The sequence below is a fragment of the Puntigrus tetrazona genome, chromosome 18, assembly GCF_018831695.1.
Source record: "Puntigrus tetrazona isolate hp1 chromosome 18, ASM1883169v1, whole genome shotgun sequence".
NCBI classification, from domain to species: Eukaryota; Metazoa; Chordata; class Actinopteri; order Cypriniformes; family Cyprinidae; genus Puntigrus; species Puntigrus tetrazona.
Genome location: NC_056716.1, coordinates 16,634,462 through 16,649,461, shown reverse-complemented (window position 1 = coordinate 16,649,461; position 15,000 = coordinate 16,634,462). Strand labels below are relative to the sequence as shown.

The 15,000-nt window shown below is 40.3% G+C and overlaps 1 protein-coding gene across 2 annotated transcripts in view; it reads right to left on the bottom strand.

Moving 5' to 3' along the window:
• Window positions 1-15,000, bottom strand: part of fbn1 (fibrillin 1) — a 59,897-nt gene that overhangs the window by 28,605 nt on the left and 16,292 nt on the right. For both annotated transcript variants that reach the window (XM_043264433.1, XM_043264432.1), the window contains exons 11-32: window positions 14,085-14,312; window positions 12,909-13,055; window positions 12,611-12,730; window positions 11,569-11,694; window positions 10,826-10,948; window positions 9,815-9,937; window positions 9,324-9,476; window positions 8,999-9,052; window positions 8,140-8,265; window positions 7,937-8,062; window positions 7,211-7,330; window positions 6,979-7,116; window positions 6,393-6,443; window positions 6,177-6,302; window positions 5,294-5,518; window positions 3,656-3,781; window positions 2,911-3,039; window positions 2,477-2,602; window positions 1,580-1,705; window positions 619-741; window positions 404-529; window positions 1-57 (exon numbers count right to left, since the gene is read on the bottom strand). The exon at window positions 1-57 is cut by the window's left edge and continues 69 nt beyond it. In XM_043264433.1, coding sequence (XP_043120368.1) covers window positions 1-57; window positions 404-529; window positions 619-741; window positions 1,580-1,705; window positions 2,477-2,602; window positions 2,911-3,039; window positions 3,656-3,781; window positions 5,294-5,518; window positions 6,177-6,302; window positions 6,393-6,443; window positions 6,979-7,116; window positions 7,211-7,330; window positions 7,937-8,062; window positions 8,140-8,265; window positions 8,999-9,052; window positions 9,324-9,476; window positions 9,815-9,937; window positions 10,826-10,948; window positions 11,569-11,694; window positions 12,611-12,730; window positions 12,909-13,055; window positions 14,085-14,312 — 2,799 coding nt within the window. The remainder of the gene's footprint in view (window positions 58-403; window positions 530-618; window positions 742-1,579; window positions 1,706-2,476; window positions 2,603-2,910; window positions 3,040-3,655; window positions 3,782-5,293; window positions 5,519-6,176; window positions 6,303-6,392; window positions 6,444-6,978; window positions 7,117-7,210; window positions 7,331-7,936; window positions 8,063-8,139; window positions 8,266-8,998; window positions 9,053-9,323; window positions 9,477-9,814; window positions 9,938-10,825; window positions 10,949-11,568; window positions 11,695-12,610; window positions 12,731-12,908; window positions 13,056-14,084; window positions 14,313-15,000) is intronic.

Below are 15,000 nucleotides of genomic sequence, written 5' to 3'. Positions count from 1 at the left end.
TGTTCTCACACTTCCCGCTCAGACAGATGTTCGGATTCAGCTCACACTCGTTCACATCTGACACACACACACACACACACACACAGAGAACACATTTGTCTTTTATCACAGTACAGATAAGTACTACGCTCATACAGTAGGAACGGTCTCCCAAATGTTTTTTCATGAGTCAAATCATTTAGAGCTCAAATATTTAATTGAAATCATTCTGAGATTTTAAGTAAATATTTCAATAATTGAACATAATCAATTTAATATGAAACTAAATTGAATCAATAACACATTCACGTTCACTTTAGGGGTGTCTTGACGATACTCATATCATTAAATATCAGGAGTTTCTGTGATGCATGGAATTCGTTTGGAATGAACGAGTGAACGAGTGACCGAGTGTGTGATTTACCCAGACATGATTTCATATCCTCAGAAGACATGAAGCCGTCGAAACACAGGCACTGGAATTCTCCGGGGATGTTGGTGCACTGACCGCCGTGACAGATGTCCAGACTGTCCTCACACTCATCGATATCTGGACACACACACACACCAGCGGCCAGAGGTCAGTACACCGTGAGTGTGTGTGTGAGTGTGTGTGAGTGTTTGTAGTGTGTGTGTGACCTGTGCAGCTCCGGAGGTCGGGCATGAGGGCGTAACCACGGCGACAGCTGCACTCGTAACTTCCTTCTGAATTGGTGCAGAACGTCTCACAGCCTCCGTTCTCTATGGTGCATTCATCGATATCTGAAATGCAAACACACACACACACACACACACACACACACACACACACACACACACACACACACACGTCACTTCCATGCGTCAGATTCTGTTTTCAAGTCCACACTCCAGACGTGGGAATATTCCAGTATGTCTGCTGTATGTTGATCAGTATGCGACTCAACAATAAATATTCATGCAAACATAATTTCTGAAGTGAAAGTTTGGGGAAGTGGCAGGAAAGATATCATTTTTCTCTGTGATTTTGCCTGGAACCTGAAACTAAACTAAATTTCTCTCTAAACTGACTGCATTTCAAAACCATGCATCATTCTGAAGGTATTTTAATAAACACAAAAATATGTATTTCTAAAACACTTGCTCATTGTGACCCATTTTGCCAGCACAGGTCATTATTTTACTTGGTTTAACTACAGTGGAACCTTTTTTTATGTCACGGTGCACAACACATTTTGAGTTATATGTATGTTTAGAGAAAGCTGAGGATGCTCTGAGCTTCCTGAACTAGAACTGATCACCAGAACACATTATAAAGTATATTCATTATGTACATATATAATCATTTTGCACATTCTTTTTCCTTAGAATCCATAAGTAAGAATCAGGATCACTCAAAGACCCATTTTTACAGAAGGGTATTGATGTAAATTAATCTTCCAGACGTCTTCATTTTAGTTTAACGTGTGTATTTTGAGGTTTGTTTCTCTGCTGTAAAAACCATGACTGAGATGTCACTGGTTACAAAACAAGAATATTTGACCACAAGCAGCCTGTTGAAGTCACGGGAAACAGCGAGCACAGACTCGATCAGGACTGTCCTGAGTGTTTCATGTCTTACCGACACACGAGAGCCTGTCTTCAGTGGACTTGTAGCCGGTGTTACAGGAGCACTGGTAGCGGCCGATCATATTCACACACTGACCGTTCCTGCACAGCTTGTCGCTCAGCTCACACTCATTGATATCTGCAGAGAAACACACACACACACACACACAGAAATCTGTCAGTCCAGGATGTGTACATAAACACACACTCTCTCACACACACACATGCAATCACTTACACACACGCATGCTCTCTCTCTCTCTCTCACACACTGACTTACACACTCTCTCACACACACACACTCTCTCTCTCTCACACACACATTGACTAACACACACTCCCTCTCACACACACACACTGACTCACACACACTCTCTCTCTCACACACACACTCTCTCACACACACTCTCTCTCACACACACTCTCTCACACACTCTCTCTCTCACACTCTCTCACACACACACATTGACTCACACACACACACTCTCTCTCTTTCACACACACACTCTCTCTCTCACACACACTCTCTCACACTCTCTCTCTCACACACTCTCCCACACACACACACACACTCTCTCTCTTTCACACACACACTCTCTCTCACACACACACACTCTCTCTCACACACACTCTCTCTCACACTCTCTCTCACACACACACTCTCTCACACACTCTCTCACACACACACATGCAATCACTTACACACTCTCTCTCTCTCTCTCACACACACTCTCTCTCTCTCACACACACTCTCTCTCTCTCTCTCTCTCTCTCTCTCTCACACACTCTCTCTCTCACACTCTCTCTCTCTCTCTCTCTCTCTCTCTCTCTCACACACACTCTCTCTCACACACTCTCTCTCTCTCACACACACTCTCTCTCTCTCACACACACTCTCTCACACACTGACCGAGGCAGGCGGAGCCGTCAGGGGCGATCTCGTGACCCTCTGGACACTCGCAGCGGAAGCTGCCTTCGGTGTTGATGCATTCTCCTCCTCTGCAGAGTAAAGGGTTTCGCTCACACTCGTCGATGTCTGAAACACACACACACACACACACACACAAGTCAAGCGCTGCGTTATCAGATGCAGTCACCCTGAGCAGAACCAGATTACTGTAACACAAAAAAATCTATTTTAAATACACACTGTTCTGTGTTTATTAAACTTTAAACTTTTTTTTTTATCAAAGAATTCTGAAAAAAGTATCACAGGTCCCTAAAAAAACATAGTTTCTAATATTGCTCATAAATCTAGCATATCAGAATGATTCTTGAATCATGGTGTAGTCTTTGCCATTGAAATCAAAACCTTAAATGAGTCAAAGTTTCTGAGAGACTCACCCATGCAGTTCTTCATCATCATGAAGCCGCTCTCGTATCCGGTGAAACAATCACAGCGGAAATCACCGGCGGTGTTCACACAGGTGCCGTGACCGCACAGATCAGGAGAGATGTGGCACTCGTCGATATCTGTGAAAACACACACACACACACACACACACACACTGCATGAGACACACACCAATCTACAGCACTTTAAAGAACTGATATCAGGCAGATATCACTGAAAACATCCAACCAGATACCCTCTAGAGGAGTTCAAAGAAGACAGAACAAACACATTCAAACAGCTAAAAACTTGTTTTAAGTTGCTCAAATAAAACTTGCATTATTTAAAAAACTAAAACTGCAGTTATTACTAGTTATTAATAGTTTTGCCAAGTTCTGGTCAAAGCAAAATTATCATTTTTAAATATCCTCATACAGTACATGATTTATTAACTTTAAAAGAAACCTATAATTTACTTCTTAGTTTCTGGAGACATTTATTATTTTAAATTAAATTAAATTATATATTTTTTATATATATTTATATTTTTTATTTCTTTTAATTTCTAAAACACAATGTACTCCTTTTATTATTAGGTTTCTCTGTGTCTCCTCTGTATATATCTGTAAATTGCCAGTGATTTAAACGGTCTGCCACTGCTTCACTGAATTGATTAGACACGCGTGTGTTGATATGTGAGGAAGGGAACAGGAAAGTGTGTGAGCACTGAGGAGGGTCCTGCTCTTCTGAACTCACCTGTGCAGTTCCTTTCATCGAAGTCCAGAGCGAAGCCGCTGTCGCAGCGGCACCGGAAGCTCCCGATGGTGTTCCTGCAGCGGCCGTTCTTGCACAAGCTGTGGATCATCTTACACTCGTTTATATCTGGAGAGACACACAGCGATGACGAGATGTTCATCCGCAGCCATGTTAACGGATCACAGAGATCATTTCTGCATTGACATTGTTCGTTTGTTTGTGCTGCGTGCCTTGAATTAATATGACAATAAATATGAACGTGGATTGACACAGAACTGTAGTAATGACACCATACATGGATATAATTAAAGTCTACTGTGTTTCACAGTCACACAGCTAGGCCTAAAGGAAACAGCACTTTTGGATAACATTGCACAGATCGGGAATTTTTTTATGGCCTTATATTTCCACAACCGTTATAAAAAAACAAAGAAATAACATCATGTTGCAATATATCTGGTCAAGATCCTATTTTATAAAAGATGAAGTGCTCTGCAGGCCATTATAGACTATTGATGGGTCGTTCTTGAACGATTCATTCATTTTGAACGAATCTTTAATGTGACTCGGGAAGAGCGAGTCATCTCGGGGAGTGATTCGTTCAGTTGCGCATGAGAGATATCCTATAGGTTTTATACTGGAATCAGTTTGAAAGCCTCAGGAGATGAGCTAATCATCATACTCCATTAAAGACATGTCAGATAAGAAGTGGATCTTTTCTGTTTCTCATAGGATCATACTTCTGTATTGTTCGTTGTGTGACCAACGTTTGTCAGGGAAGTGACACAAAACATTTTAATTATTTTAAAAGATTCGTTCAATTTGCTGAACGAGACTCAACGGTCTGATCCGAACTTCCCATCACTATTAAAGACAATACTGGCTGATTAGATGATGAAGCCAAGCGTTGTTCTTTTTATATTTCTTCAATAAATGGAGACTAACAGCGTGCAGATCTTTGTTCTATTTTCTAAAGGCAGTTTAATCATAAAATTACTATTTTTTGCACTAATAACTACAGTTTATTTCTTAGTAGTGCACATTGATCACTAAAGCGCTGACTTGAGTCGGGAAGCATTCAAAAAGTATGCAGCACCGTTTAAATTTAATTCATAATCAACTTTCAAATAAACTCAATTTCTGCTTTTATCAAACGAGCAGCATTATTCTTCTATAGAATTATATTTAAAATGACCATCAACTTCAGCGATCATAAACAGATGTGAATTTTCTTACTTCAAACTTAAAAATGTGCAAAATTGCGACAAAATTTTATTAATTTATGATTTGATATTTTATAATAGCGATTTCATGATTTCTTAATACAAAGCAAACCATAGAAATGAATGACTATCCTCGAACGACTATCATCTACTGGCCATATTAATTTTACATAAGCGTTTGTTTACCACAAAGAATATTTTGGTCATCCCATTAAAATAACATTTAATTTGGATCTGAAGGTGCTTTGGTTGTGTCCAAAATTATATCTATAGAAAAACTAATCCAAGGCACTTCTTCCGGCTCCAAAACGCCCCTCTGAAGGAAGGCCAAGCGGCTGAAAGGCATTCTGCAGCGCTCAGTGTTTGAACTATTTTTCTAATGATGTTTGATAAAGAGAAAGATGTGGAGCAGCACCTTTCAGGAAGGGCTTGCCGTTGATGAAGTCTCCTCGGTGGGAGAATCCGGGCCGAGGGCAGAGCTGGGTGTATTCGGGCGTTCCTTTCTCTGGACACTCGTCACACTCGGGGCCCCAGGCCGCGCCCACGGAGCAGCAGCAGGCGTCCGCTCGGTGCCGGCCCGAGATCGGGGCCCCGCAGCGCTCGTCCACGTGTGTGAGGTAACACAGCTCCGTCCGCAGGTCTGCAAACACACACACACACGCACACACACCGTCAGCAAACCTCCCCAAATCCATGCTAATATCAAAAGTTAATGTAAAGGACAACTAAAATATTTAAGTTGACTCCAATTGATTTCAAGTTGAAACAACTCTTGTTTTCTACAGTGTAGTTAAGAATTAAACAGCTAGCAACTAGCAATAGCAGCCAGACGATTAATAATAGTCTACTGTGAACTAAACTACATTACTATAAAAGCACTGCATGATAAAAACCTTCATTATAATCTACTGTAAAACGAAGTACAAAGGGTTTTGCTACACTAAGCATGTAATGTGTCGTGATACATTCATTAGTTAACAAAATACTGAATGTTAATTTAATATTTGATTTTGTATTCAAATGTGAGTCCATCATTTACTTGAACTTGAGTAAAAAAGTGTATCAAATCATTATTTTAGTTGTCTTTCTGTACAAAACACTTTCTTGTTCTAGTTGAACCACTGATGGCAGACGAAGCATAGAGACGTCTTTCATAGTTTTCTGAACCCCTTTGTTTTCATCCAAAATATCTTAAATTATGTTCAAAGGCAAAGCATTTACGGATTTGGAAACACATGAGGGTAAGTGATTAATAACTAAATGTTGGTTTCGGGGCGAAGTAACTCTTGAAAACACACCGACGCAGGTCCTTCCGCTGGAGTCCACCGTCATGCCGCTGGGGCACTGACAGACGAACGAGCCGTCGGTGTTCACACACTTCCCATTGATGCAGATACCAGGAAACACCTCACACTCGTTCACGTCTGGACACACACACACACACACAGGAGTAAAGCAGGTGAATAAGAGACTCTGAGCTCACGCAGACAGTGAAGTGTGCCGCGAGATCTCACCCTCACAGACGGTGCCCTTCACTCGACCGTAACCTTTAGAGCAGAACGGATCTGAAACACACAACACACACACACTTACACCAATACAGACTGCAAAAATACATTTAAAAATGTGAAATATTATTACAGTTTCAAAGAGCTGTTTTCTGTGTGAATGTGTGTTAAAGTGTAATTGATTTATTTGATTTCCAGCATCATTCCTCCAGTCTTCAGCGTCACATGATCTTCAGAAATCATTCACTGATTTACTGCTCAACAAACATTTCTGATTATTATCAAAGTCGTGCTGAACAGTATTTCTGTCATACACTACTTTTGAAAATATCTATATATTTTTTTTTAAATAAAAGATGCATTAAATTGATGCATTAAGTTACAAAAAAATTCTATTTAAAAAAAAAACTTGATCTTTGGCCTTCGGTCCATTGTTTCGTTTTGATTCACGCTGATCATAATCAGAAATGTTTCTTGAGCAGCAAATCGTTATGTTAGAATGATATAATTATTTCAGACTTTTGATGGGTAATGCACGTGTTTCAGGTGTCAGACCTAGTAGGACGGGTTAGTTAGTGAGGTTGAGTCTCACCTGGTTCACATTTGGCACACGGTGAGCCCCAGGCCGCCCCCAGCGTGGCGCAGCAGTGAGACTTCAGCGTCGCTCCATTAATGTTGATCTCACACTGTGCGTTCACCACCTTCAGCCAACACGTGCCCTTAGTGGTCTCTGAAACACACACACACACACACACACACACGAGCACGCATGAGGCTTCAGCATACACGCGTGATGAGTGTGATGGGACAGGAAGTGCACTCACCCACACACAGAGTTCCTGAGGTGTCCAGTGTACTTCCTGTGGAGCAGAGACACGCGAACGAGCCGGCGCTGTTCTTACACTCGCCGTTCACACACGGGTTACTCAAACACTCGTCCACGTCTGAACACACACACACACACACACACACAAACAGTAGAACGAATCACACTGAATCTTTTGTAATTACATGTACAGACAGAATAATATAGTTGAATTAGTCACTACACCCTTTTGAACCCGACGAAAAGATTCACTGAATCAAAGCTTTGTATGAATTCATCAAAACTGAGAGTTCTTTTTTTCTTTAGCTGAACACCTGTACCAGGGTTATTATGGGTAACTAAAAATGTAACACTAAAATTAAAAGCATTAAAAAAAAAATTAATTGAAAATTTGTTACTTGAAATAAAATGTAAACTAAAATAAGGTAGTTTTTTTAACAACATTTTTATTTAGCTGGTGGTAACTTTTGCTTATTAATTTACTGAAATAATTAACTATAAAAAATAAACTAAATGACACAAATCAATGAAAACTGTAAAATTAAAAAATATATTTATAAGAAAAAAAAACTATCCTAACAAAAATGTACCCTTATGACTGGTTTTGTGGTCCATTATGTAGTTAGTGTCATGCCTGTCCTCAGCAGTGTGTGTGTGTGTGTGTGTGTGTGTGTGTGTGTGTGTGTGTGTGTGTGTGTGTGTGTGTGTGTGAGACGTGACCCACCTTCACACACCTCTGTCTCGGGCTGGAAGGTGAAGCCCTTGGGACAGTGGCAGGTGAAGCTGCCCGGTGTGTTTCTGCACAGGCCGTTCTCACACAGGTGTCTGTTCATCATGCACTCGTCCACATCTGAAACACAGAAACACACACGCGGTTGACGCAGACGTCTGCGCGCTTCATACGCTGATGTCCGCAGAGATACTGACCCACGCAGGTCTTCCCGCTGATGTCCACCTCGAAGCCCAGGTTACAGTTACACTTGTACGTTCGCAGCATGTTCTCACACACACCGTTCTGACAGATATCAGGATCCAGTGCACACTCGTTTATATCTGACACACACACACACACACACACACAAACAAAATCATCACAAACATCTACAAACACGTGAACATCATATGGGAAAGATTTCTTTATTTTATTTTATTGTTTAATTGTTTACTTAAATGTTTAGCTCTATAGATACTAATTATCATTTTAAATTAAACTGCTATATTTATGTAATTAAAACAATTTTAAATTATTTGCAATTTAATTAATTTGTAATATTGATTACAAATTAATTATTTTGCACACATTTCACTTTAGATTTTTGTGCAGCACTTAATTTACCTGTTTTATGCATGCACTTAAATTAAAATGTTCATTTGCACAACCTAATATAATTGTATTATTATGATGAACTAAAATGTTTTATTCATGGTTTCATTTTTATTATTTATTTAAATGATATAATTCATATTTCATAATACGCATTTTACTATTTTCCTTAGATTTTTCGGGAAAATATGGACAAAATATAAATGTTATTAAATTATTTATTATAATTTATATAATAACATACATATCAAACATTGCGTTTAAAACAAAGTAAAACAAAAATATAATATAATATAATATAATATAATAATGTTCATAATTATAACTAGATGATTACACGTACAATTGTTATATATGTATATATATATATAGTATATATGTAATGGAATGTTGTATATGTTTGTTTTGTTTTTTCCTTCTTCTTGTGTGTGTGTGTGTGTGTGTGTGTGTGTTTGGCCACACCTCTGCCGTCCGTCGTGGTTCCTTGCCCGTGACTGCAGAGAGCTGAGAACTCCGCTGGAACATAAACACACAATTTAACAACGTGTTTGCAGATGCCAGAGAACTCTAAACACGGCTGAAGTGTGTGTGTGCGCCTGTGTTTAAGGTTTCAGTCACACACACTCTCAGAGGCTTCAATCTAGACATGCTGAGCCTCTGAAAGCGCTGATGTCATTCATGATGTCATGGCTTCTATAGTGAGCAGAGGTGAGGAGTGATGTGTGAGAGCTGCTGCTGCTGCAGAGTCACGCTACACCCGGCTGTGTGTGTGTGTGTGTGTGTGCACCTGAGTTGAGCGGCGGGCACGGCTGGCAGGGCTCTCCGTAGGCATACTCTACACTGGCGCAGCAGCACTCAGATTTGGTGACGGCGCCGAAGAACGGTCGCACACACTGACCACGCTTATATCCTCCGTAACACGTGCTGCGCATGTGTGTGTCTGCAGGAGAGCAGAAGAGTCCTCAGCGTCGCATTTCAACAACAACAACAACAACGTGCCGTGATAAACAGCCATCGACTAAACGACTACAGATCACCAGATCAACACTCAGAAGAACAAACAAACCCTTAACCAGAACAACAAACCCCATGTGTGTGTGTGTGTGTGTGTGTGTGTGTGTGTGTGTGTGTGTGTGTGTGTGTGTGTGTGTGTGTGTGTGTGTGTGTGTGTAAGTGTGTGTGTGTGTGTGTGTGTGTGTGTGTGTGTGTGTGTGTGTGTGTGTGTGTGTGTGTGTGTGTGTGTGTGTGTGTGTGTGTGTGTGTATTCGGCGCACTCACCTACACAGACGCGTCCGTCGAGCCCCACAGCGAGTCCTGGCATACACTCGCAGCGGAACGATCCCTCGGTGTTGACGCAGTGACCGTTCATACACATCCCAGGGATCTCACACTCGTCCACATCTGAGACAAACACACACAGAACACACACAAAATACATTTTGCAGAATGGGGGTGATCAATCAGCGTATGTTTAAACTTCATTAAACATGGAAAGAGTGGAAAGAAACTCATACAGGTTTGGAGTAACTTGAGGAACTGTAAATAACAGTATTTTTATTTTTGGGGTGAAATGTTCTTTTAAATGTTCCTAATGTTTAAATGTTCTTATATTTTTAATCGGGCTAACACTGAAGGCCAGATAACTACTAACGTTATTGGAACGTTACCATAATGTTGCCAGAACTTTCTGAGAACACTCTTTATCTGAGATGCTCTTTACTACATAATGAAAAGGAAAAGCGTCTAAAACCCATTAAAGTATCTTATATAACTCGTGTGAAAATGTCTGATTTCTGAATCTGCTGGATTCATCTACTTTTATTGTACAAGAAAGGGCTGCTAAACATCTGCTCATGAAGTCAAAACTTAGATTTGAGTGAACCATTGGTTTAATGTGAGATCAGTAATACACATAATTCATCTGAGCTCAGACTGAAGCTGAGAGCAATCAGTGTGATTAACAGTGTGTGTGTGTGTGTGTGTGTGTGTGTGTGTGTGTGGTTTCCTGTGTTCTAGACTCGTTCCTCCTGAGACTATACAAATCATTAATGAGCAAGTACATCATATGCATGACTTCAGTGTGTGTGTGTGTGTGTGTGTGTGTTTAGGTTTGTCTGAGCTTGTGAGGCCAAATATGTGAAAAACTCCTAACTAATGTTCTGATTCTGATCTCTGTGTGTTCCTATGTGTGTGATGGTTTAGTGCTGGTTAGTGACTGTGTGTGTGTGTGTGTGTGTGTGTGTGTGTGTGTGTGTGTGTGTGTGTGTGTGTGTGTGTGTGTTCACTTACCCACACAGAATCGTCCAGTACCATCTAATAAATATCCAGGTTTGCAGATGCATTTGAAGCTTCCGTCCTCGTTGATGCACATGCCGTTCAGACAGATGTTCCTTATCAAACACTCATCAGTGTCTGAAACACACACACACACACACACACTTCAGCGGGGTTCATACAGGCCTCTCCTCATGCACATCCAACTTTTTCATGCACCGATCGTATAATTGGCTACAATAACGCCAGTTTTTTGAATTGAGGTTTTATTCCTGACATTCTCCTTGCATATTACCTTTCAAAAATATAAACAGAACTTAATATGCAAAAAGAAAACAGACCAAGAGACCACTCAAACAGAACACACTTTTGCTTTGAAAAACAGAAGACACAGGCAGTGCAGAGCGGGAAAAACACAAAGCCTTCAGTGTTTTTAATAAAATGTTCACTTGTTTGAACTTGAACACTGTTTATATAGAAAAACACACATAAACAACAATATAAAGGTATCGCAGTGGAATTAAAATAAACTATTTGTGTGACACGGCTCTAAAAACAGAGTATAAAAGATACATTGGCAAAGTCTACTGTCAAGGTGTCTATAGAGGGTTGTACTGAAATGCATGACTGTGTGACAAGAAAACCGGTTTGGAAACAATCACTTTAACCCCACACTGCCACCCAGCACAGATAAGTAGTTTAAGAGCAAAGCCGTCTGTAAACTGCAGTGCATCGTGGGACTGGGCTGGGCGTCTCACCTTGGCAGTTGCGTCCGTCAGCGGAGATCTCGAAGCCTGCGTTACACACACAGTGGAAGCTGCCCTCCGTGTTGACGCAGCGGCCATTATTACAGATACGACCATTAGCCACACACTCATCCAGATCTGCAGAGAACACACAGACTCATTTTCACTGGTCGCCGATGCCGATACATATTTACTTTTGTTTGGAAATAACACCAAGTATCTCCTGTGCAGAGATTAAAAACTAATTAAAATGTTAATGTTTCAACTGCATTTGTCTGAGAAAAAAAAACAATAAAAAAAACACAGCAGAAATGTATTTTATAACAGTTATTTTTAAGGCTTTCAATGTGCTCTAATTAAATAACGTTTTTGCTCAAGACTAACCAAAATTTTAATTAATTTTTTTATGATTCCTACACAGAAGAGACTTGGAATTATTTCAAAACAACTGGAAATATGTGTGTGTGTCTGTGTGTGTGTGTGTGTGTGTGTGTGTGTGTGTGTGTGTGTGTGTGTGTGTGTGTGTGTGTGTGTGTGTGTGTGTGTGTGTGTGTGTGTGTGTGTGTGTGTGTGTGTGTGTGTGTGTGTGTGTGTGTGTGTGTGTGTGTGTGTGTGTCTGTGTGTGTGTGTGTGTGTGTGGGTTGGCAATTTTGGTTTATGAGAACACAAATGTGTTAATGACATGTGTATGACAGAGTTATTACAATCTGAAGGTGTTTTATGACACTGACAATGTCCTCATAATTCAAAACACTTAAAAACATACTAAATTAAATTGTGTGTGAGTCTGTGTGCGTGTGTGTGTGTGTGTGTGTGTGTGTGTGTGTGAGTCTGTGTGTGTGTGTGTGTGTGTGAGTCTGAGTGTGTGTGTGTGTGTGTGTGAGTCTGTGTGTGTGTGTGTGTGTGTGTGTGTGTGTGTGTGTGTGTGTGTGTGTGTGTGTGTGTGTGTGTGTGTGAGTCTGTGTGTGTGTGTGTGTGTGTGTGTGGGAGTGTGTGAGTGTGTGTGTGTGTGTGTGTGTGTGTGTGTGTGTGAGTGTGTGTGTGTGTGTGTGACCTCGACACTCGGTTCTGGTGGCTGTGGTCTGGAATCCAGCAGGACACTGGCAGTAATAGGATCCAGGCGTGTTCACACACTCTCCGTTCACACAGGGGTTTCTCTCACACTCGTTCGCATCTAAACACACACAACACCTGATCAAACGCTCGTCGCACTTTAATTTTGTTTGACTGGAAACCAGATGAATTATATAATTTTGCTTATCTAGTAAATGCATCTTATTTTAAGAACTTTTATGACAAAAAAAGGCAAAACTACTAATGAGATCTCGTCTGATTTGAGGCGTCTCACTGACCGATGCACTCCCCGCGGCCGTCCAGTCTGTAGCCCATGTTACACTCGCAGCGGTAGCTGCCCGGCGTCGGCACGCAGCGGCCGTTAATACACAGGTTACGAAACGCCTCGCACATGTTCCTGATGCTGACGTTCTGAGGCAGGATCACTGAGAGACAGAGAAATGGGAAAACTTCAGGCACCGGGACACATGTATGATACAAACAATCTAGCTGAGTTTGATCTCAAAGCCTCGAAACCAGCAGCTCTCGACCAGAATATATGAGGCAGGGTTAATATAGTCAGCTAAAACAACAAATAAAAATATTATTAAATATTATCAATATAAATAAATTAATATTAATTGTTAATATTTGGTATACAAAAAAATAAAAGTCAACTGGAAAAAATTAAATAACATAAAATATAAAAAAATAATGCATAAAAGCAACATTTCTCATTTAATTTTAACTTGTACTAAAATAACAAAATAACAAAAAAACTATAATAAATAAAAACGTAGAAACTAGTATATACAAAAAAAATTGGACTAAAAGGTTAACTAAAGTTTAAATCAAAGCAGAATATATAAAAACTGATTACAAAAATAATAAAAAATATTATGATGGCACCTAAATGATTAAAATATCACTGACATGAGGAAGCATTTAAAGACATGGAAACATCACGAAAATGATTCAGATCGTAAAATGCCATGGGAACTTTAATTTAAGTTGAGTAGAGTGTGGAATTACTGCTTTTTTAGAGAGTAGGATATAAAATTATTGATGAAAAACACCCAAAAAAAGATTCAGCTTCTGGAAACTTGTGAATCTGAATGCACTTTATTTACATCAACGGACCCCTTAAAGTTTCAAACAAAACAACCCTGTCACAACATGTCAGCCTTCGAATGTTACGGACGACGAGGAGCCCTGGAGTCAAAGACGTGGAGAATCACTGATCAAACGCTTTCATTCTGAAGCAAACAGGAAGCGGCTGAAGTGTGTTCAGCACACACAGCTCTTTCATCGGATCTGCCTGACATTTGGAAGAAATGATTCTGACACAAAGCCAGTGAGATGTTTCTGAAGTGTTGTTTCATAAACCAGTCCATTTATAACACATTTACAAGCTGACGGCAAGGAAGTAAACAGGAAGTGAGTGCAGTGTGTGTGTTTGTGTGTGTGTGTGTTACCAGGTCTGATGGTGAAGGAGGGAAGGTCAACAGAGATGGGCGGCACAGGTATCGGATCATGAGGGTAAGGATCTCGTGGGTCATCGGGAAAACCGGGACCGGGACCGGGACGAGGAATAGGACCAGGACCAGGACCAGGACCAGGACCAGGACCCGGAAGCGGAATCAGATCGGGTCGGTCCGGATCAGGAACCGTGTGACTATAGAGACAGAGCCTCTGATACTCCTCTGAGCGGAGACAGAGAGAGAGGTCTTCAGTTCACATCACAGTCATATCATTCAGAGAAACAGAACATGTTACAACTTCTATAACAATAACACTAACTATTATTGTGATGATTGCTAAACGCTGTTACAAGCCACAAGATTCTAGACAATTTTCAAGAGTTTTTGCAAGCAAAATCATTTTATTTCAAACAGAAAACAAGATTATTTTGCTTAATTTTAACAGTAATTTTTGCTTGTCTAGAAATGTCATATTGTTTTAAAAATGTTTGCATATTTGGGCTGGAAACAAGCTCATTTTTGAGCACTTTTTGCTGTGTGATTAATCTGATTAATCAGTGATTAATTTCATAATCAGTAGACTGATTATTCAGCTTTTGCGATTAGTTAAAAAAATGAATTATACATATTCTAAAAAACAATCACAAGTTTTTTCATGGTATTTAACAGTAACACTTTATTTGAGGTTACACCTATTAGCATGCATGTTCTTGGAAGATTAGCCCTTTATTAGTGCATGTTATTCCCTTCTTCTACATCCCTCATCCTACCCAATAAACTACAAATCAGGGGGAAATCCTAGTTAACAGGAGGTGTTAGCTCCTCTGAAGGGTCTGGACTGGACTGAGGAGCAAACAAACACTGCTGGAACTGCTGCTTTCTCACCACGCTCAGTTTACGTGATCCTCTT